At 36.5% G+C, this 22,426-nt stretch overlaps 1 protein-coding gene across 2 annotated transcripts; it reads right to left on the bottom strand.

The window, feature by feature from the left end:
* Window positions 1–4,145: 4,145 nt before the first annotated feature.
* Window positions 4,146–17,121, bottom strand: LOC127162354 (membrane-spanning 4-domains subfamily A member 4A-like). Of its 2 annotated transcripts, XM_051105154.1 has the most exons (8): window positions 16,999–17,121; window positions 11,092–11,227; window positions 10,642–10,752; window positions 8,696–8,764; window positions 6,301–6,453; window positions 4,839–4,961; window positions 4,592–4,672; window positions 4,146–4,386 (listed from the first exon to the last, which is right to left on the bottom strand). In XM_051105154.1, the coding sequence occupies exons 2-8, from the start codon at window positions 11,200–11,202 to the stop codon at window positions 4,306–4,308; spliced, it is 729 nt and encodes a 242-aa protein (XP_050961111.1). In that variant the 5' UTR covers window positions 11,203–11,227; window positions 16,999–17,121; the 3' UTR covers window positions 4,146–4,305. The 2 variants fall into 2 exon arrangements, with proteins under 2 accessions (XP_050961111.1, XP_050961112.1); XM_051105155.1 differs by lacking the exon at window positions 4,592–4,672.
* Between the last annotated feature and the right edge of the window lie 5,305 nt (window positions 17,122–22,426).

The following is a 22,426-nucleotide window of genomic DNA, read 5'->3' as shown; positions in this document are numbered from 1 at the left end:
AGAACATGGGGTTGACCACCTGTAAATATGAAATATAAAAATTTAAATAAACATTTGTGTTGTTGACTTTTTATTTATTTGTCATGTTTTATTCATTTGTTTACTCATTTTTGTTCATCCTACTGTTGGGAGTAAAATATAATTATTTTATTAAATCATACATTAATTCATTGCTTAAAAAATTAATGTATTCACATTGGCTGCATTTGTGTACCATTCATGCATAAAATGTTATGACTATATAATTAAATTGCATTTTGCTTATTTTACAAAAATATATCATTTTCAGGAAGAAAATATGTAATATAATTAAGCATTGGTCAGCATTTATCAATATTATAGTGCAATCATTCTGGGTTAATATTTTTTAAGAATTCCTACTTACACTTTTAGAGTATAAAATCACTCTTCTCCAAAGGCGAGATCTTCGAGCGGCTGCCCGGCGTCTCCTTTGTGCAGACTGTTCAGATATTGCAAACATTTTTGCTGAAGTTGCCGAGGGATCAAACAGCATGAAGGGAAGTTGCAACCATACAAGGTATAGTTGTCAAGCTACTGATGAAATCAGGTGTTAGCGCACCTGTCGGTCATATCTTTTAAATTGTTGCGCTTGTGATAACGTCGTAGGTTACATGATAACGTCAACATGGCGGATCGCATTCATACTCAACGAGATTTGGTTGTTGAGTACCTACTCTTTTAGCGCTGGTTAAGTAGATACTTATTGAAATTAAGGATTGCATTTCGGACGCAGCCACCATCTGCAGCTGCCCCTCATACATATAGGGGAGCTGGGAGAGACAAGACGAGACAAGACATTTGAGAAAACTGTTTAAATTTTGTAGCATCTGTTTAATCGCGATGTATTGTTATATCCATTGTTGATGTTAATCTTTATCATAAAGTTTATCTCCTTTATGTGTTGTGAAGGCCGTGCAGCCATGGAAATGCTGTATATGATTCTATTAAGACGCTTTTCAAAGTTTATTATGTTATTATTTAGTAAATTTGAGGTGAATGTTTATTTGTTTATGTTGAAAAGTTAATCTGTTAAGTGAAACGCTCTGTTTAAGACTCACTCTGGACTCGCACTTGGCGGCTACTGATCAGGTGATCAGCTCGTGAAGAGAGACAGGTAATGGTAGCTTATATGCTTTATAGATCATTTTGTCAGAGGTAAACATACTGGTCCCGATACACTTCCTGTTTCTTTTTTTTTTTAACTTTACACAAACATAACAAAAAAATACAACCAACATAACATTTGACTGGATGAAAATGTTACATTAGCACCTTTAAGATGTATTTGTATATGTGAAATAAAAAAAAAAAAAAAAAAAAAAAAACAGGACCAGTGTTGTTTACATCTAGTTAAAATGGTATATATTGTTCAGTAATCTGGCTGTCGGGTCTCCCGCCCACGCCCGCACCCACACCCACACTCGCCCATTAAGTTTTGTACCGCGCAAGTCTTGTACTCTCTGTTGCATCGAGTCCAGTGCCAGTGGATTAGACCATTCTTGCTGGACTCGACGCAACAGAGAGCGGTGCGGTACGACAATAAAAGCTGATACGTTGCTCTCCGCACCTGGTATGTTCTCATTAAGTTTTAATGTGCCGTGCTGCCCTTTCAGAGGTTTTAATTTGGATATGGGGTTTTTCACGGTTGAAATGGATTTCTTCCTCTCTAATTGACAATGCACAATAATGTTCTTGCCTTTGACAGAAATAAACTAAAAATAATGATTTTGTTTCCAGCTACAGAATGCATACTTTCCTCTCTCCATGCTGACTATGTTTTCATTGGTAGTATCCGCCTCACAGGCGCTTACCAGTCAAAGTAGTTCTCAGGTAAAAGATGTCGCGTGTGCTAGCCACAACCCTTTTTAATCTACATGATAAATCACATTCTGTCAGCAATTATGTAATGCAGCGATAAGGCATGCTTGTAACTATACTCTAATTACTAATTTAAAAAAAATTATAACCCGTTAAATTGTTCCGTTACTAAAAAAAGAATCAAATTACAGTAACGTGTTACAAAGTAATGCGTTACTGCCCAACACTGTTCTTTAGTAAGATAGCATTGATTCATTAAATAGGTGGCTCATTTTATTTAAAAAAACAAAAATAGGGTGTATTGCCTGGAGGCAACACGGTACCACAGAGGGTTAATCTACTGTTCATAATGATAACTGCACAGATATTTTTGGAATTTCAGAGCGATGATGGATGAATGATAAAAGCATTGACAGCCAATCAGATTCCATTCAACTTTAAAGAGCTCCAGCATTTAAAGCGGCAGCACATGTATGATGCGAACAGGCTTCAAGAGTGCCTCCCAAATTACTGGGTGTCACACCACTGTGGACTGTTTATATTGGTTTCTCCCTCTTGTGCCTATATTTGGTTGTTCCTGTTTCCTGTCCTCGTTTCATCATCATTAGTTAATCTTGTATTGTCTGTGTCTTCATTATGCATCGTTATCACCTGTCTTTATAAGTTGCATTGAGTTCAATGTTTGTGGTCCGGTCTTGTCTATTTGAAGGTCAATGTATGCATGGCTTTACCCTCCTGCTGTTATCGGATGCAAAACTCACTTTTACATGTTGTTTGAACATAAATGTGTTGACAGTGTGTGTACACAACCACCCTATTATTATAAAAGTCCACCCAGTGGTATTAAAACTTTATAAGAAATATCCCCCTCTTCAAATCAAGCCATTCTCAGCTTCATGTCAGTGTAACCTCACACCAACCGAGGACACTCCCACGATAGTTGATTAACATGACCGTCTTACCTTAGACCTGCCCTTATTGAGCTGTGAACAGTTAGATTCTGACCGCCATTGTTTCGGGCCCGATGCAGGTGAAGACAACAAATCTCGGTTTGAACGATTGAGGTATTCTGTTGTGGAATGTAATAATGATCATAACAGTGTCATCATTTACTCCTGACATCTGAGCCGCTGAAGACACAGAGGATTAACATGACTTTTATTTTAGAAGGAAATGGGCCCGGCTATCTACATAAACGTGTCTATGTTGGCGCGCATCATTCGTGATGCAGCTTCACCTACAGCAGAAGTGAGGGCATAAGGGTTTTTATGTATCTTTACAAATCACCTTTCTTAGTAATGTGCTAGTTAGCAAGTATTGCGGCTAAATGCGGGCTCACACTATGCGATTTTGGCCACGATTTGGCCATCTGAGACAAATTTTTTAAATCCTAAAGGATTCCTATAATCCTAGAGTAAAATCTGTAGTCTTTGATCGCTGTTTGACAAGTTCACCAACAGGCTAATGGCTGTTGTGATCAGATTTTACCTCTGACGAAATTCAGAAGATTTGGCACACAGTCCTGCAGTGTGACATCTCCTTTGGCAAACATTAAACTGTCTCTGTTTTCAAGGCACGCCATGATCAGAATTAATGCTAGAGAATCTCTAGTAGAGATTTCTTCTTATCGCATAAACTCCGGTGCACACGGAAATCATATGACATGCTGCCTTTGCTATGATAAACACCGGTTGCGCCACTGTTTCCATTTGGGTGTGTAGTGCTGTTTACACTATTCTTCTTAAATGTGCCATTATTGCCACCATTCATAAACTTAATGATAGCCAACATTTCAGCCCTGCGTGTAATGCAGCTCGCATATGGGTTAATGCATGCACCATTTTTTAACGTGTCTTGACTGTCGCAATCTGAAATTAATCACAATGAGATCCCACAGTGTGACATGATCATCATGTATGTACAGTCTGACAAGCAACAATAATAAAGGACTATTAAAAATGCACAGTGTGAGCACGGCTTAAAATAAAACAAGCATTTAAAGCAACATGCAAAAGAATTGCTCGCTCTGAACAGGGCTAATTTTGACAAGGTAAAAAGGGTGTTTTTTTACACTACCACTGAGAAATTTTAACCAAAGTATGTTGTAGACTTCTCATTAAGACGATATAGAATCGTATCAGCGTGTGGAAAATGGTCATCCGATGACCCTTTAAAAAATATATAGATATACATGTGATAAAATATGGTACTTTTGAAATAGTACATAAATTACTTTGTTAAGTTATAAATTTCAAATCTCATTTTCCACAAATGTTGGCATGATATTTTAACAAGACATCCAATAGTCCAAAAATGCAAAACTTTAATATTTGTTTTCAGTCCACACTTTTCTTTTATACAATCTAAATATGTTGTATATATGAAATGTGTATCTAAGCAAATTGAATTATATTTTCAAATACATTCCTATATGTTTTGTTTCATAAGAGAACACTGTCCACTTATTCAGATTTGTTTGTATTGGCTGTATTGTGGAGGAGCGCCTGCAGGCTGGTGATGAATGGAAGAGCTACTTGCCAATGGTATCTGCAAGGAAAAAAAACAAAACAAAACACTATATGGTCAGCTTTCTTGCTTGATTGCTTATTTATTGATAATATTATGTAACAATTATTGCACCCACACTTCCAAAACATGGACTATCAACACTAAATTAAAAGAATTTTTTTTTTTTTTTTTTTAACCATTTTACTCAAAGTCCAACTAAACTGCGGTTACAATTTTCACTTACCTCTGAGCTGTTAAGATTCTGGAAATGAATGGGCCTGAAATCAGAGGACTGAGGTGGTAAAGCCTGTGGAACAAACTGCACCTTTTGAAAAACACATGTAATGTTAGTATTAAAGATAAATTGGTGGGAACACCGTGTGTGCTGAGTTCACTTTAGTTGACTGTGGACAGGAGTCTAAAACTGAAGAATTTTACATGTTAAGAACTTGAGGGAAGTTCAGAAACCCCTGATTTGGCTCATTACACACCTGAGGAGGACAACAGCAGGCGCAGGCGTTGGCTTTACAGGCAAATGCTGACAGACAGATGGAGATGATAAACTCGAGCACGGCGAATAACAGCAAAACACCCCTGATTCCCCTGAAAAGAGTCTGAGAGAAAAATCAACATTAACATTATAACAAAATAAATGATAATTACTACTCACACTGGTACACTGACTGCTCAGCAATCCAGAAACAATCATCCTTGAGGTTCATATACTAACACATTTAGAATTTACTAAACAAGGCAAATAGCAAGACAGCACAATCCCATAAAAGCACAGATGGGAGTGGAAAGTTCATTAAAAACACTAACGTAATGTTTAATGTTTATAATGACCAACACAATCTATCAAGAACAATGCAAATTAGCATCTGGTTATGGCATAAATACCAGTAAATTGACTGGTGCAAACCTTAGTATATCATGTTGTGTGATTCATATAAATAATTTTGTCCCTGAAAGGGAAACTCTTACACATGCAGTAATGTTAGCCGCAAGAATAAGTGTTCTTTTCAATGCTAATATTTCCCTTCGTGTCTTTAATAAATGCTGACAGTAGTTGTTAACGCCAAAATTACTCTAAAACTGAAACAGTAGATTTTGGACCTCCAGCTTCGATTATACAGATAAATAACCATTTGGGTCCTTTATCTGTGTAACGTTGAGTGAGAGGTGAGAGGCGAGAGGCGAGCGAATCCATCTGCAAGCTTTTATTGATGGGACGAGACAAAGACATGGTCGTACAGGCAGGGTCAAAACAACAACAAGCAGGTATGTAGGGGCGAGGCACAATAGAAGTCCGTAAAACAGGTTGTGAGTCGATCCAGGGCGAACGTAATCCGTAAAGGAGATGAGACGAGAGAATAATCCAATAAATGAGCAAGAGTCCAATAGGCAGGCGGCGAGACAGCCGAGACGAGATGGCCAGGCGAGGGAACTAAACAAAGGGAACTAGGAACTCGGGAACATGGAAACTAGGGAACGCGAACAATAATAACAACAACAATGCACTGTAGCTTGCATGGGGAAAGACCGGGGCTTTTATAGCCACATTGGTCACAGGTGCTGACCCAATCAGTGCGCTGAACGACGGGGAATGTAGTCTGGAGTGTAGTGCAACAGTCTGCTTGTTGTGACAGGGTGAGAGTGACATCTGGTGGTGAGTGGACTGCAGATCACCGACCAGATTCGTAACAATCTATGAATTCTCATACACATGCCAAAAAATTTTTAGGAGTGCTTTTTGGAATAAATTTGACAAACAAACTCAGTAGTAAAGAACATCTTTTATCATCTTAGATCAATCGTGAAACTGAAAGCGTTCTTAGCAGTAATTACTAAATAAATGTAAATAATTGGCTCATATTTTCGGCCATTTTTTGGGCAAAAACAGAAAGTGCAATTTCGGTGCACGCCTAGTAAATATAAAAGTTGAAGACATACCTCATACGCTCTCTGTAATTCAGAAGGGTCAGTACGGTTATAATAATTACTATCATAACGGCCTGACCCTATAACCAAATCCAGTGAAAGAATAATAATGGCGATGCCTGCGGTTATAATACTGAAAATGTTCATTCCGAGTGAAGCTTTCACCTGTAGGCAGAAAAAAGAAACATAAAGCAGATTAATACATTAGCAAGAGCTTCAAAACATTGTGTTAACATGTTAATGTAGATAGAAAAGCAGCAATCATCAGAGTCCAAGCACCAGCGGCTCATGTGGATAATAAAGTGATGCAATTCAAATTTGCCTTTTTAAATCTAATGTGGTTTTTACAGCAAACTTTCTTGCCGGTCGCACCCCGAAACATTTTAATATTGTATATAGTTCTCGCACTATCAATAAGCAGGGTATTGAAATCGCTTTTGTGCTGTTTACTTTCACTTTTGCTTTTGTGATTAACGCGCACTCTGTGTAAATGATGTTTGTCACTGAGCATAAGACTGAGCAGCAAATCCTCCAGCATGGTCTGTCAGTCATCTCTCCCCTCATTTTGTCAGTGAGCGATTTAGATTTTTAGCCCCCTTAGCCTTCCCCCAAATCTATACTCATTTTATTGCTAATTTAAAATGATACAAAATTTAACTTACCAAAATATGCAGGGAAATTACCATTTTAGTAACAATATAACATGAAATATTTTTATAGACGATAATCCCCAAAATAATCCCCAAATAAAATCGCTTAATTTTGTAATTATGTTGCGTTGTGGTGTATTGTATGGTTCTATTGTTAGTCACAGCATGTCGGAGAAAACGCCTTTTGTGTCCCACCACGGAAAACAAAGAAAATATTACATTAATGGTTAAACGATTGCAGAAATGTTACTTATTTTAAGGGTTTAAAGTGTAGTCTTGCATCATGCATCTTGGAAACGAACTGGCAGCAGAAATCACACAGAACTGAGCAAAATGTCATCGTTTCATATTGAGTAATCGATTAAACAATTTAATAATGAAACGGAAAACATAAGGCCATTGATATTGAACTAAAGACAACAATAACGAAATTAATACCGCAATTTTAATATTCATAAGGATTCGTTTTTAGGTGTTGTCAACGTCAGTATTTTACGTTTAAATGCTGTAAATACGTACGTTTTAGTGTCTGAAAACGTAAGTAAATGTATTGACGTTTTATAGAACCACATTTTTTACGTAAAATACATACGAATTATGGTGAGATCACGTTGGTACAGCAGATGCTCTCAGTATTTTATGCTAAATGTCAGTGTATGTGGTCAAGTAATGTAATCATCAGTGTATGACCATACACTGTGTAACACCAACTACCCCAGGTGAAAAAATGTGCAGTTTCATAATGCATTGCTCTATTTTCACACACTAATTTCGTACTTAATATACTAAAAAATATGCTTTAGTAAGATAATCATAAGAACACCTTTAGTGTACTCATTTTGAGGCCCTATAAACTAAAATTTTAATTTAATACATTATGCATTAACATAATGTATGTATTTACCACTACATTTAGTTTATATTATAATTTGTCTCATTAGCCCTTCAGAAAAGTTCAGATAGTTTTATAGTTTTTTTCTTTTTTTTTCTTCATCTTGCCTCTTGCCTCTGTTGGAGCCATGATTTTGAGTTGTCATTTTTGTTTTTGGCACTAGAGGGCACTATGAGTATTTCAGTGTATTTATATAAGGCATTAATTAATTACAGGTGGGCTATGGAAGGTCAAACAATCCTTTTGACCATGCCATGCTGTATCAAATGCACTGACTCCTTTTTTGTCTTGAATTTAAATATTTTGTTTGTAACAAGTTTGATTTGATTTTTGTTGTTGTTGTTGTTGTTTGTTGCGATGACAAATGGACAATAAATGGACTGGCATATCCAATTTTATCCCGAAGGTATGTACAATGTATTTATTTTTATTCAAGACAGAAGCACACATCAAAACCAGATGAAAGTCTCCCCAGCCATTGAGATTTGATATTATTATTAGTTGCTGAAATTTAATTGGCTGGTAGCAGCCATGTTTTTTATTCTATGTATCCAGGTCATATGTTATGACATCAACCAAAGATGATTCATAATTATTTCTAACTTTACGGATTCTACAGTTACAGTGTTGAGGAGTTGCAGAGCCTCCTATAGGTGCAACTTTGACGCAATTTGGTGTGGATTCTCAAAAAATCATTTATCATTATTTTCTTTTCATAAAATTCAAAATGGCAGTTACTCAAAAATGCAAGTTATTATTATTGCACTATCTTGTGTTGTCTGTACACCTCACAGAAAATCAGCACAAACTCAACAGGACACTATTTCTGTACTTACACAGTAAAAGTATATTGTAGTGTACATACCAAACACAAACTTGAGAGTGAATTGATGTTATTTTCTGCAGCAACGGAGAGTGCGCCTGCGATAATGTACTGAGAAGAGAGAGAAAGACAAAAATTGAGGCTTGCATTGGAATATGTACACTCTAAAAACAAATGGTGCTATATAGCACTAAAAGTGGTTCTTTGGCTTGTAATCATAGGGAAACCACTTTTAGTGCTATATAGCACCTATTTTAAAAGGTGTTATATGGCACCTTTGTCAAATGGTTCTATGCAGAACCATCAGATGTACCATACACAGTAATGAGATAATTAGGTGATTAACAAAGTGATGATTAATCATTATTGAAGACACCTGATGTTTATAAGGAGAATCACCAAAGGAGAAAACCAAAATTTTTAAGCAACTATTATAGTGGTCAGTGTTTGCATTAGTTGGGCTCTTGACCCTTTGAGTTGAAGCTCAAGTCACCAGGTGATTATGTTTTAACATATTCATTTTTTGATGTAAATCACCTAGAGTCTAATCTCTAAATTAGGTTTTTTTTTTTTTTTTGCTTATTGTAATAGCCTTGACAATCCACAGAAGATCCAGCACTTCCTATACATTTAGGAAAGATTTTTCTTACAACCAGGTTGTTCTTTCCTAAAAATATTTTTCAAGGCTACAGGTTGTATATAAAATATATTATATATATATATATATATATATAAAAATATATAAAAATATATAAATATATATAAATATATATATATATATATATATATATATATATTTCACCTAGGCACACATAGACATCAAGAACCAACCCATGAATCTCAACAATGGTGACAAACGGCATATTCAGATAAACAGATCAACTCTGAACTCTCAGAATTTATTCATGCCGCAATGCATGATGGGAGTCATGGATAAGTTCTGATTGGCTACAACGTGCTTTTTGATGGTCACCATTGTTGCGATTCTAGCACTGATTCTTCATGTCTGTGTGTCTAAATTAAGATAAACCTTTTTTCATCATCTGTCTGATTATGGCAAAACTGATTGATCTTTTGTTCACAGTTTTTTTTTTTTTTTTTCTTTAAGGAAATTTTATATGAAATTTAAGTCAAATACTCAAGTCACTATATGATGATTAAGTCAAGCACAGTCAATGCCATCTTATTGACTTCTTGGCTTGTCTGGCTGTTATAACTCAGTAATTGTAGCCAAACAAGACCTAATATTGATGATTTAAGGGTCAAGAGCCCAACTAATGCAAACACTGACCACTATAATGGTTGCTTAAAAATGTTGGTTTTCTCCTTTGGTGATTCTGCTTATTAACATCAAGTGTCTTCAATAATGATCAATCATCACTTCGTTAATCACCTAATTATCTTGTTAACTTCAACACTGCTTCAGTGTTTATATGTGTCCACACTCAGAGTGTTAAATTAACACTGGGGATTTTGCTGTGTATAGCATTTTATTACTTCAACAAAAATGGTGCTCAATAGAAACAATCATAGGGGCTTGTATTACTACAATAGTAGTAAATATATTTACTACAATGGCAAAATGTCTTGAATCACTTTTATGCTTTTCTAAGGTCAAAAGGTCTTATGTGGGAAATATTTCCTTATGGGGGCCTTAGGGGCAAAAAGATCTTCAGGAAATACACTGTATGTTAATGTTGTTTTTAATCCTTTCCCCAACTGAAGAGTTTAAGAGAGAGTAAGAGATCCTTATTCAGAGGCTTAACAGGTTCTTTATATGGCAGTGGTGCTATATAGCACCTAAACGACCCCAAAGAACCACTGAAGAACTGCTGAAGAACCAGACAGGGGCTTGACCGGTTCTTTATAAACTAACGGTGCTATATAGCACCACAATCACACCAAAGAACCACTGAAGCACCATTTTTTTTCTGTGTGTAGCTTGTATTATGAAAGACAGAACAATAAATTGTATAATTGTAACTTACAATTAGAGTTCCCCAGTAAGGAAGACCACTAATGACAAAGCCACTCTCTCCATAAATTGTAGACACAATGCCAATCAGGAGAGTCAGCACACCGATCATTATCTGGACCGTCTGTGAGAGACAAAAAGAAAGAGTGAGTACGACAAGAGAGTCTTTCATATAGTGCAGTGGTTCTCAAACCTGTCCTGAAGTACCCCAGCCTTGCACATTTTGTGTGCCTCCCTCATCTTTCACACCTGATTCAACTCACCAGCTGCAAGACCTGAAGTGGGTGTATCATAAATAGAGAGACATACTAAATGTGCAGTGCTGGGGGTACTTTATGGAATGGTTTGAAAACCACTGATATAGTGGAACAATATACAGTATACAATATACATTTATGGTAGCTGCAGTTATGGACTTATGATTGTACTAGGAAAATATTTTTGTTTATGAGACATTTCTCACCCCAAGGGCTTTCGGTTGGCCTTTCAGAAATGCCTGAATTCCAAGAGGTGAACCTGGTTGAAACTGAACGACGAGCGGTGCAGAGTTCATGGGTATGACGGTGCTGGACATCCTGGTTTCTGAATCTTAAACTGACCTGTACAAAATCATAGTAAATCAAAACATGTGAACAATATAATTATGAAACAGCTTATAATACAGAATAATAATACAACATAATACAACAGCTGGTACTTTCTGACCATTTACAGCATGGAGTTTATCTAGATGTTTCTTTAATGTAATCATGTTGCCTGTAACCTGTAATGATAATGATCTCAGGAGAGAGTGAGGTTTGGGCCTACTTGAAAGAGGAAACAGAGAAAGTAATCTGAATAAAAAAACAAAAACATAGTGTTGTTACATTTATATCTCTTGTGTGATTATTCATTCTATGACAGAGATTATGATATTAATCCTTTCAGTCTTAAATTATATTCCAACTGATTCTTTACTTCTACTGTAAATGTAGCCATATATGATCATTCATTAAAAAAGAAAATCAGTTTCATTAAAAATCTGATTACATTTTTTTAAGGAAATGCAGCATTGCAATTATGAACATTACACACCACACAGACTAACGTTTACGTAAATATAAACATCTGAATCCAAGAATCCAAGGGGCTCGAGTAATGATTCTAGGAAAGGAAATAAATAAATCATTGACCCCAAACTTGTGAACAGTAGTGTGTATTATTACAAATTATTTCTGTTTTGAATAAACACTGTTTTAAACTCATCAAAAAATCCTGAAAAACGTAGCACTGTTAATGTGATTTTAACTAAAAATCTTTCTTAGGCCTACTGTTCTACTGAAGATAAAATAAAAAGTGGATGGCCTGAGGTATGTAAGTCTACATTAACGTTACTTGTAGTTTAGGTTAAACACAGATAAGCACAAAATTATAACATTTATAAATAACGCGGGTAAATAAAAAGAAACGTTATAATGTACAAACAATAAATACAATACTTAGCCTATAGACTATTAAACGGTTTTCGGAACAAAGTAAGAATGAAATACATAAACAAGCCAAAACGAATAATTTTAAACTGAAAGCAAACGCAGCCTACCTCTCTCATTCGGCATGAATCCAATTAAATGTGTCCATATTCGCGTTGTATTTGAATGCTGAACCAGGCTGTGTGAGTCAGGTAGTCAAAACCTTAATACTTTTTAAGTTGTATTGTTATATTTCGCTAATATCTCTCTCTCTCTCTCTCTCTCTCTCTCTCTCTCTTTTTTTTTCCCTTTGGTTTGTCAGCTTCAGCTAAACAAAGAGCCACCAGGTCACTGCATCTTTTGTAATGTAAGTGCATTTAAGTTTATTTAAAGCTGCACATTCATGCATCAAGTTAAAGTCAGTAGTAATTTTGTTACAGTGCACCTTCCTCTAAAAAATAGTTCTGTCATCATTTACTCACTCTGTTGTTGTTAAAAAAAAAAAAAGATTTAGAAGAACATTTCAACTATTTTTGTCATTGTTCATGCCATTGACTTTCTGGTAACAAAAAAACAAAAAATCTTGTATTATTTAGGTTTATATATATATATATATATATATATATATATATATATATATTATATTTAGGTTTATATATATATATATATATATACATATATATATTTATATAAATATATAAAATATATATATATTTTAATTGTTCTTTTCTTTCTCACTTAGTTGATGGAACAAAAAGTAGGCTGGCCACAGCATCTGAAATGGAAACATCTATTAAAATGCCTCCACAGTATAAGACACATGGGATGGTGGAAGGAGCAGAAGAACAGCGATCAGGCAGATTCTACTGTTGCCCCTTAAGGAACTGATTTATGATCTACTTAACATTCTGATTTATTAATAATTGATCATTGCTCTGTCCTATAAAATTATTTAATACATTCAACTGTTCAATAGTTTGGGGTCAGTATTTTATTATTATTATTTTTAAATCTAAGAAATACATTTTTACATTTGAAATGTTTAAGAAATTATTTTCATTCAGAAAGGATGTGTTAAGTTGATAAAAACTTTTACACTGTTGCACAAAAATCCTATTTCAAATAAATGCTGCTCTTTAAAGGAGAATAAAAGCATTATTTAAAGGATCCTGAAAAAGTATATCATGGTTTCCTCAAAAATATAAAGCAGCACAACAGTTTTTAAGACTGCTGATGATAAGAAATGTAGTGTTGTTAAGCATAAGAGAGCTCTTTCAAAAACACTGACAAATCTTACCGACCCTAAACTTTTAAACAGTAGTATTTTCTGCTTTTTTTTTTTTTTTTTACTTGGCTGTGAATAAATGAAAGTATTTGGAATTTATGACTCTTAATTTATTGCTTCTACTTTCAGCGTGCAGTTATTCTGCATATGCATTAATAGTATTGAAAAATATTGTGGCATTTTGCAGGTACAAAGTAAAAGCAAACTAATTTTGTTTTTTGTTAAGGCCACAGTGGCCATTCACAGGTGCCCCCACCCAGCCTACAGCATGCCCACACTATCCCCACTGTGCCCACACCCCGCCCACAGCATCCCCACACTATCCCTACAGTGCCCACACCCAGCCCACAGCATGCCCACACTTTATGGGCCCACAATCGGCCCAATTGGGGGCCCACTCTGCTTTGTGTGGGCCAGCCCACACTTAACCCACACTTTTGGGCTGTCCCACTCGGGCCCCACACGGGCCCCATAGTGTGGGGCCCACACATGCCCCGCATTTCACGCCGGTATTGGGGCCCACAGCGGCTGCCCGCGCGGGTTAGATTTTTTGCCCACAGTCGGCCCACGCGGGCCCCAAACGGTCTTGTTTGCTGGGGTGCGTTTCCCGTGCAACGACGTAGCTCGCCGATTAACCTCCATAGTATGATGCATTGTTGTGGAAACGAACTAGCTAGTCACGACTGTTTCCCGAACACGGTCGCATCTCCTTAGTTTGAACCACATTAGTTCAACAGTGTAGGGCCGTTGTTAATGACGTCACCGAGTAATAATTTATGCTATTTAACTTATTAGACATCTCTAAAATGCAGCTATATTAAACATGGCACTTGGAGACTAATATATTATTTTTTGTTACGTGTCATTTCGCTTTATTTGATGTTTGAATCATCGTGGGTTCCTTTTTACGTCATACTCCGGAGTTCCCGTAGGCATTTCTGCGCATGCGCACAATGCAAAAACGTCGCTTGCAAGGAAGCTTAAAAATACGTAGATTAAAATGCATTTACATTTAGACTGAGTGAAAGATATAGATTGTACTACATGTTGGCTTGCCTAATGTGCCCAACAGCATAATTTATTGAGCCCATAACAAGGAACTATGCTTCTAACCACAGGTCGAAAGCTGTAGTGCCAACCACGTACGTTTGTGACACTGTTTTCGAATGTTCGTTTGAACTATGGTTTCGGGAAACACCAAATCATTGAACTATGTTGGTAACGACGGAACTTGCGACCATAGTTGGCTAACGATGCTTTTGGGAAACGCACCCCCGGTTTGGAGAGATTTGGATGACGTGGGGTGGGCAGTGACGTCACTGCCTCAAATTGTGTTCGTTATTTCTAAGAAGGGGAAATATATTTGACGTTCATTTCAACGGCACAAATCGAGCACAAACGAATGACGCCAGTTTTGTGTGATTTAGACGAACTGGGGTGGAGAGTGACGTCACAGTCCCGAAAATATTTTGGTTATATCTAGGAAAGGAAAACAGATACCGTGTTTATTTTAACGGCACAAACGGGCACAAATCGAGCACAAACGAACTGCGCCGGTTTGGAGCGATTTGGGCAACATGGGGTGGAAAGTGACGGTCAATAATATAATGTTTAATATCTTAAACACCAAACCAGCACAAACGTTCGTTTCTGCGGCACAAATCAGCACAAACGTAGCACAAACGAATGGCATAGTTTTGGTCATTATTTCTTTTTATGGGGTGCCAACTTCACGGAGGTAATAAACCTGATCAGTGTACATGTTTGTTGACTGATTGCAATGCTGTATGTGTGTGCGTGAGGCGCCGGCGCGAACGAACAGCGGAAACAAACAACAAAAAAAACAACAAACACTTTTCGTGAACTTTCGTAGAGCGCCGCGCCACACAAACATTAACCAAACTCAGCAGCATGTCGTTCAGTCTTTTCCTTTCATTTTGTTAATCTGTTAATTAGGCTGTTTAAGTTAAATATATTTCGCGTATTCATTCATTTTATATATAAACTATGATTTGATAAAAACCGATTTTGTTATTTTTAGTTAAACTTATTTTTTGTTGCTTGTCAACGCTTGTCCGCCTCATTCTTTCTGTTCTCCGACCCCGCAGCTCTCACTCTCCGTTACCTTAGTGTTAGTGGCACCAGTCCAGGGGTTTCCAGGAGTTCAATCAATCAATCAATCAAACTTTTTTAAGGACACACATGGTCTAATAACACAGACAATACAACATACTAAATAAACAGCAATAAAACAACTAATTAAAAAAAAAAAACAGAATCCACAACATCACATATGTACTTATAGACTAAAACGTGTTAAAATTATACTGTTTGCACATCTGATAACCTACACATACACCTGTACATCAAATTACGCAACACAGCAGAGCAAGTTGGCACACCCGCCCAAACAAATATGTGGATTGCACTGCTCCATTGTGGAACCTTAAGCAACAGCCTCAATCTGTCATTATATGCTACACAAAGTTTCTGCATGCTACTCTTTCTATAACACCGCCACAAATGGGCAGTACACATAGGGGTACAAAATGCTCTAAAGTGCAATCTTAACAGATTCTGAGCACATACTAAATTTGCACTTCAACATGTTAACTTGAGCATATATCTTACGACACTGTCTGTAAATGTCCCTATCGTCAGACAAGTCGTCAGTTATACAGTGCCCCAAGTATTTAACGTCTTTACATACATTAAGGACAGCACCAGATAGAGAAAAGTCAGGGAATTAAAGTTTCTGGTCCTCCCTACTCCTAATTATCATAGTATTACTCTTCTCTGCATTATATTTAATAACTGTTGAAGGCCCGAACTATGTGGACAAATAGCACCAAATCATTTGCATACATAAAGTGGTTGATGATAGTATTGCCAACAACATAGTATTAAAGAGAAAGAGAGACAAAATACTTCCCTGTCTAACTCCACTGCATACATTGAATGGAGCAGACACAGAATTACCCCATTTCACATGCATTGACTGATAAGCATACCAAAAAAAACAAAATTCTTATTAAAAATTTATGAACTCCTCTATTACTTAACTTGTCAAATAAGTTTTCATGATTAGCACGATCAAGGGCTTTAGAAGCATCAATTAAACACACAAACATTGTGGAATTGTGCCTGTTATACAAATCTAAAACCTCCTTTAAAGCAAAAATACACATATGTTTAGGTTTAAAACCAAACTGGTTATCACAAGTCAGGACAAACATCTCCAACTTATTTAATAAAGTTCTCTCAAGGACTTTAGATAAAATGCTGGCCAAAGCTATTGGTCGATAATTGGCCATGCTACTTATATTACCAGCTTTATCTTTAATAATAGGCACCAACAAAACAGACAAATTAGAATTGGGTGAAATACCATGTACCGAAAACCCAGTAAAACAAATAGCAAGCAGAGGACAGAGTTTCCTACTTGCAGACTTCAAATATTTATTATTATATTTTTGTTACAATAAATAATTGTTTTAATATGATATATAATTATTATTTATTATTATATGTACTGTTATGGATGTATATATTCATGGTAAGGTTGACCTTTGCATGGAATTATCCCGTAACATTTATCTGACAGTATCATATTGTAAGAAGGACATACTGGACTTACCGATAAATAAGACAGAACTTGTAAGCTTTGGTTTGCAGCGTTGAGAAATGTGCTCTTATCCAGTGGCGTAACTTTCTTTTAAGAAGTGGGTGGGACAGAACAGGAGTAGTACTAGAGTGTGTGTGTGTGTGTGTGTGTGTGTGTGTGTGTGTTGGGGGGGTACATTCCTACATGTAGTTTAATTAAATATATTCGGGGGACACGTACATTTGTATGTGTGTTTTTTTCGTGATGTAACTGGTATGAATAGACCTCCGCAACATTATTAAGCGATTGATTAAAGCGCTTGTATGTGAAGACCCTAGTGGTGAGTGGGACATATCCCACCCATAAATTACATGTAAACTATCAACGTATCACAGGACAAACTCTAAGTTTCGGCTTTTTTCGAGCATTACCAAGTAAATTTCTGGCTGAAGTAAATATTCCATCTCAATTTTTAGTATTCATTTAAAATTAGACAAATATGCTATTATTGTAATCTCTATTCGGTATCAGTTTAGATTAAGTTTATTAATGATTGCATGCCAAGTCAGCAAAAGACACTAACCAGTTTTATATTCCAGTCGCAATGATGGGGAACGTTTTAACACTGCGTTACGATCTGCCCCTGTTAAACTATGCTATTCTATGACATTAGTGATATTTTCACTATTAACTTTTATGGATTTTAAAAAGAAACCACAAGAAACAGGTGAATAAAGACTGACAATCGATGTTTAATGTTCAGAAATTATTTTTTCATGTAATGTAAAGCATTTTGGAGGGAGGGGAGTGTTTTTCTGAATGTCTAAACGTGTTTCATCTATTTGCGCACATTGTTTTGAACTATACGGTATAGCTTTGGCATTAGGGCCGTCCCACGCATGATTGTGAAGTGTTCGTTGTGAAGCTTTATTATTTAAAAAACGCCGTTATTTTATTAGTTAATCGTTTTATTTTTTTGACAAAATATTTTAGTTTGTCGTGCATGTTTTCTTTTCATTTCAAGCTGTCATACCGTCATGTTACAACGTGCCCCTTACATGTTACAATGTGAACCCCACGTGGATTTACACAAACTAAGAAATTAAAAAAGTGTTAGTGTTTGCCCCGCGCTACCCTACTTCCGCTTTAAAAAATAAGGTTAATAGGAATTATAGTTGCGTCATTTCTGGTGTTGTTTTGCCTGGGAAATTTATCTCAGGAAACAATCTACTCAGACAATTACTCTTCCGACCTCAAGAACCACTGGGTTGTGAATTTTACAAAAAGCAAATACTGATGACTTCTGTTTTGAGCTCTGTTTTAATGATTTGATGTACAGATATGAGTGGTGCAGGCAGGTGATTTAGCCAATTTTCATATCAATTTATTGCTAAAGCTTTCATCATGGTATTGAATGATGTTTTAAAAACTTAAGTGTTGTCCTCTTAACCTCAAAGCCTACTGTATCATTTTTGCTACATGCATTTTTTAAATTAAAAGGCTATAAAAGCCTGGTTTATCAAGTATATGAAAAACAAAACATAAAAATAAAAAAAACACATATGCAGACTTTTTTTCTTTTAGCTTTTGTCTTTTGTTTATATATTGCAAAAAAAGTTCAATTTTTTCCCCCCATTTATTATGTATTTATTACAGGCTTTACAGTGTTAATAACAAAGTAGTATAAAACATAACAAAATAACATTAAATATAACAATAGCTTACTTTTGAAGAATACACAAAATGTTTAAAGTATACCAATTTTTCAAACAGATTAAAGTGCAAATGGTACATGTTGCTGTCACACAACAGGATATGGTTGTGCAAGACAGGAAAAATGTCTAAGCTCAGTGCCCTTAAAGCGATACCTACAAAAATGAAAGTTTGCTGTTAATTTACTCCCTCAGGCCATCCAAGCAGGTTTTTTTTTTTTTAGTAGAACAGTAGGCCTAAAATTTACTCACCCTCAGGCAGGGCTGCATTAAGACCTCAATGGACACTGGGACCATGACTTACTGCCCACCATCACATATGTGATGTGTATATATAGATAGATAGATAGATAGATAGATAGATAGATATCATGTATGTATAGCTTTATAGCTATAAGATTTTTATCCTATCAAAATGTTTGATGCGTTGAAATTTCATAATTTTTGTTACCAAAAAAATACCCTAAATAAAAACAAGCTTACTGAGAACAAGTAAACATGACTTACAATAGAAAAAAATGAAATTCAGTTATTCAGTCAAGGACAGTGAGTGATTTCTTTATAATGTTTGACACAAATGGCAACAGCAGCTGCATAAAGCCGGCTTCACACTACAGGATTTTTAAAATCCTAACCGATTATGAAATCTGGTTGCAGCGCACACATAAGGAGAATCTTTGCAGATTTTCTTCCCTGAAATCGTAAACATGCACAAACTACAAGATTTGAAAATTGTGGCGCATCACACACTACAAGATATTATTAAGATTATTATGCCGGAGGGAGCGCCTCACGTGATCTTAAGCAACATCATCATTTCAGCAACTAATGTTTACAAATGTGTTTTTTTTTTTTTTTATGTTAGTTAACTGTTATATGCTTTAACTGTTTTATATCTATATATTTTACTTTATGCAGGTTGTGATTTGAGAAGGCAGAACTGATTAAACATATGAACTCACTGTCATATATATATATATATATATATATAGTACAGACCAAAAGTTTGGACACACCTTCTCATTCAAAGAGTTTTCTTTATTTTCATGACTATGAAAATTGTAGATTCATTAAAACTATTAAAACTATGAAGTAACATGTGGAATTATATACATAACAAAAAGTGTGAAACAACTGAAAATATGTCATATTCGAGGTTCTTCAAAGTAGCCACCTTTTGCTTTGATTACTGCTTTGCACACTCTTGGCATTCTCTTGATGAGCTTCAAGAGGTATTCACCTGAAATGGTCTTCCAACAGTCTTGAAGGAGTTCCCAGAGATGCTTAGCACTTGTTGGCCCTTTTGCCTTCACTCTGCGGTCCAGCTCACCCCAAACCATCTCGATTGGGTTCAGGTCCGGTGACTGTGGAGGCCAGGTCATCTGGCGCAGCACCCCATCACTCTCCTTCTTGGTCAAATAGCCCTTACACAGCCTGGAGGTGTGTTTGGGGTCATTGTCCTGTTGAAAAATAAATGATGGTCCAACTAAACGCAAACCGGATGGAATAGCATGCCGCTGCAAGATGCTGTGGTAGCCATGCTGGTTCAGTATGCCTTCAATTTTTAATAAATCCCCAACAGTGTCACCAGCAAAGCACCCCCACACCATCACACCTCCTCCTCCATGCTTCACGGTGGGAACCAGGCATGTAGAGTCCATCCGTTCACCTTTTCTGCGTCGCACAAAGACACGGTGGTTGGAACCAAAGATCTCAAATTTGGACTCATCAGACCAAAGCACAGATTTCCACTGGTCTAATGTCCATTCCTTGTGTTCTTTAGCCCAAACAAGTCTCTTCTGCTTGTTGCCTCTCCTTAGCAGTGGTTTCCTAGCAGATATTCTACCATGAAGGCCTGATTCACAGTCTCCTCTTAACAGTTGTTCTAGAGATGTGTCTGCTGCTAGAACTCTGTGTGGCATTGACCTGGTCTCTAATCTGAGCTGCTGTTAACCTGCGATTTCTGAGGCTGGTGACTCGGATGAACTTATCCTCCGCAGCAGAGGTGACTCTTGGTCTTCCTTTCCTGGGGCGGACACTTTCAAAGTTTTCCAATTTTTCGGACTGACTGACCTTCATTTCTTAAAGTAATGATGGCCACTCGTTTTTCTTTACTTAGCTGCTTTTTTCTTGCCATAATACAAATTCTAACAGTCTATTCAGTAGGACTATCAGCTGTGTATCCACCTGACTTCTGCACAACACAACTGATGGTCCCAACCCCATTTATAAGGCAAGAAATCCCACTTATTAAACCTGACAGGGCACACCTGTGAAGTGAAAACCATTTCAGGTGACTACCTCTTGAAGCTCATCAAGAGAATGCCAAGAGTGTGCAAAGCAGTAATCAAAGCAAAAGGTGGCTACTTTGAAGAACCTAGAATATGACATATTTTCAGTCGTTTCACAGTTTTTTGTTATGTATATAATTCCACATGTGTTAATTCATAGTTTTGATGCCTTCAGTGTGAATCTACAATTTTCATAGTCATGAAAATAAAGAAAACTCTGAATAAGAAGGTGTGTCCAAACTTTTGGTCTGTACTTTATATATATAACGAAACGACATATAATCACTTTGCCATTACATACAAAAGTGAACTATTTATATTGCTAAAACAGTAGTATAAGCCATTTTAAGAGAAGGGGAAAAAAGATGGGCTCGGATCGGCTTTCCTTGCTCCATGCGGTTGTGGTATGTTTTCAACATTTTATACAGACAGTGTTACTACAAAAACATAAGAAGCAGTTTCCTCCACCTCCACTATCCAATGGACCGTACAGCAGCTGTTTTGCGGTCGCTCATTGGCTGTTGTTAAAGTACTGACGTAATCACAGCTGTGATCATCCCGATTTAAAATCCTGAATATCAAACATGTTTGATATGATCGGGGCTACCCCGATTTGTGTGAGAGCAGATTGGGAGGTGAAAGATTCGATCTGTGAAAGTCTCACATTACCAGATAATCTGTGCTGAACATCGGGACCGATCTAGGTGCTCAACAAGATTTTTGCTCCGATTCTCAGGAGGGGAAAATCGGGGCAAAATCGGCCTAAAAATCCTGTAGTGTGTAGCCGGTTTAAGAGGAATAATTCACACAAAAATGTAAATTCTGTTCTTGTTCTAAACCTGTATGAGTTTCCTTCTGCTGTTGGACGCAAAATAATATATTTGGAACAATACTGGGAAAAAACCAGTTGCTGGGCCCCTATGACCTCCATAGTATTAAAAAACACTGTTGGATTATTGGGAAGCAGAAACTTTATGGTTATGAAGATTCCTCAAAATATCTTTTTATGTTGTGGAGAGAAAAGAAATTCATGCAGGTTTAGAACAACTTGCGGATGAGTAAATGATGACTGTATTTTCATTTTTGGGTCAAATATCCCTTTAAAATCTCATCATGTAATGTCAGGATCTCATATAGCCTACTCACAAACGCGGATTAACCATATGGGCAGTTGACGCAAATTAATTTTCTCCGGTAAGACAAGCAATGTATTTTCAAATGTCTATAGCTAGTCTCAAATGTCTGTCTGTCTTTCTTCAGAACGTTCTAGGTTCCCTGAATCCTTTGTCAAACGTTTTTTTTTTCCTTTCTGCGTGAACCACTCGCGATCTATGGCCGGATGTACGCCCACATATTACACAAACAGATTCTAGGAACATGCTCTGAGGTGTCAAGCAATTCGCCTCTGCAACTGAGGTGTGAATCCGCTACAGAGCGCCAGCCTTGCGCTTTTTAGGT

The sequence above is a fragment of the Labeo rohita genome, unplaced genomic scaffold (genome assembly GCF_022985175.1).
Source record: "Labeo rohita strain BAU-BD-2019 unplaced genomic scaffold, IGBB_LRoh.1.0 scaffold_903, whole genome shotgun sequence".
Classification (NCBI taxonomy): Eukaryota; Metazoa; Chordata; class Actinopteri; order Cypriniformes; family Cyprinidae; genus Labeo; species Labeo rohita.
Note: the sequence above shows the minus strand (reverse complement) of the source record. Positions and strands in the feature narration are given on the sequence as shown.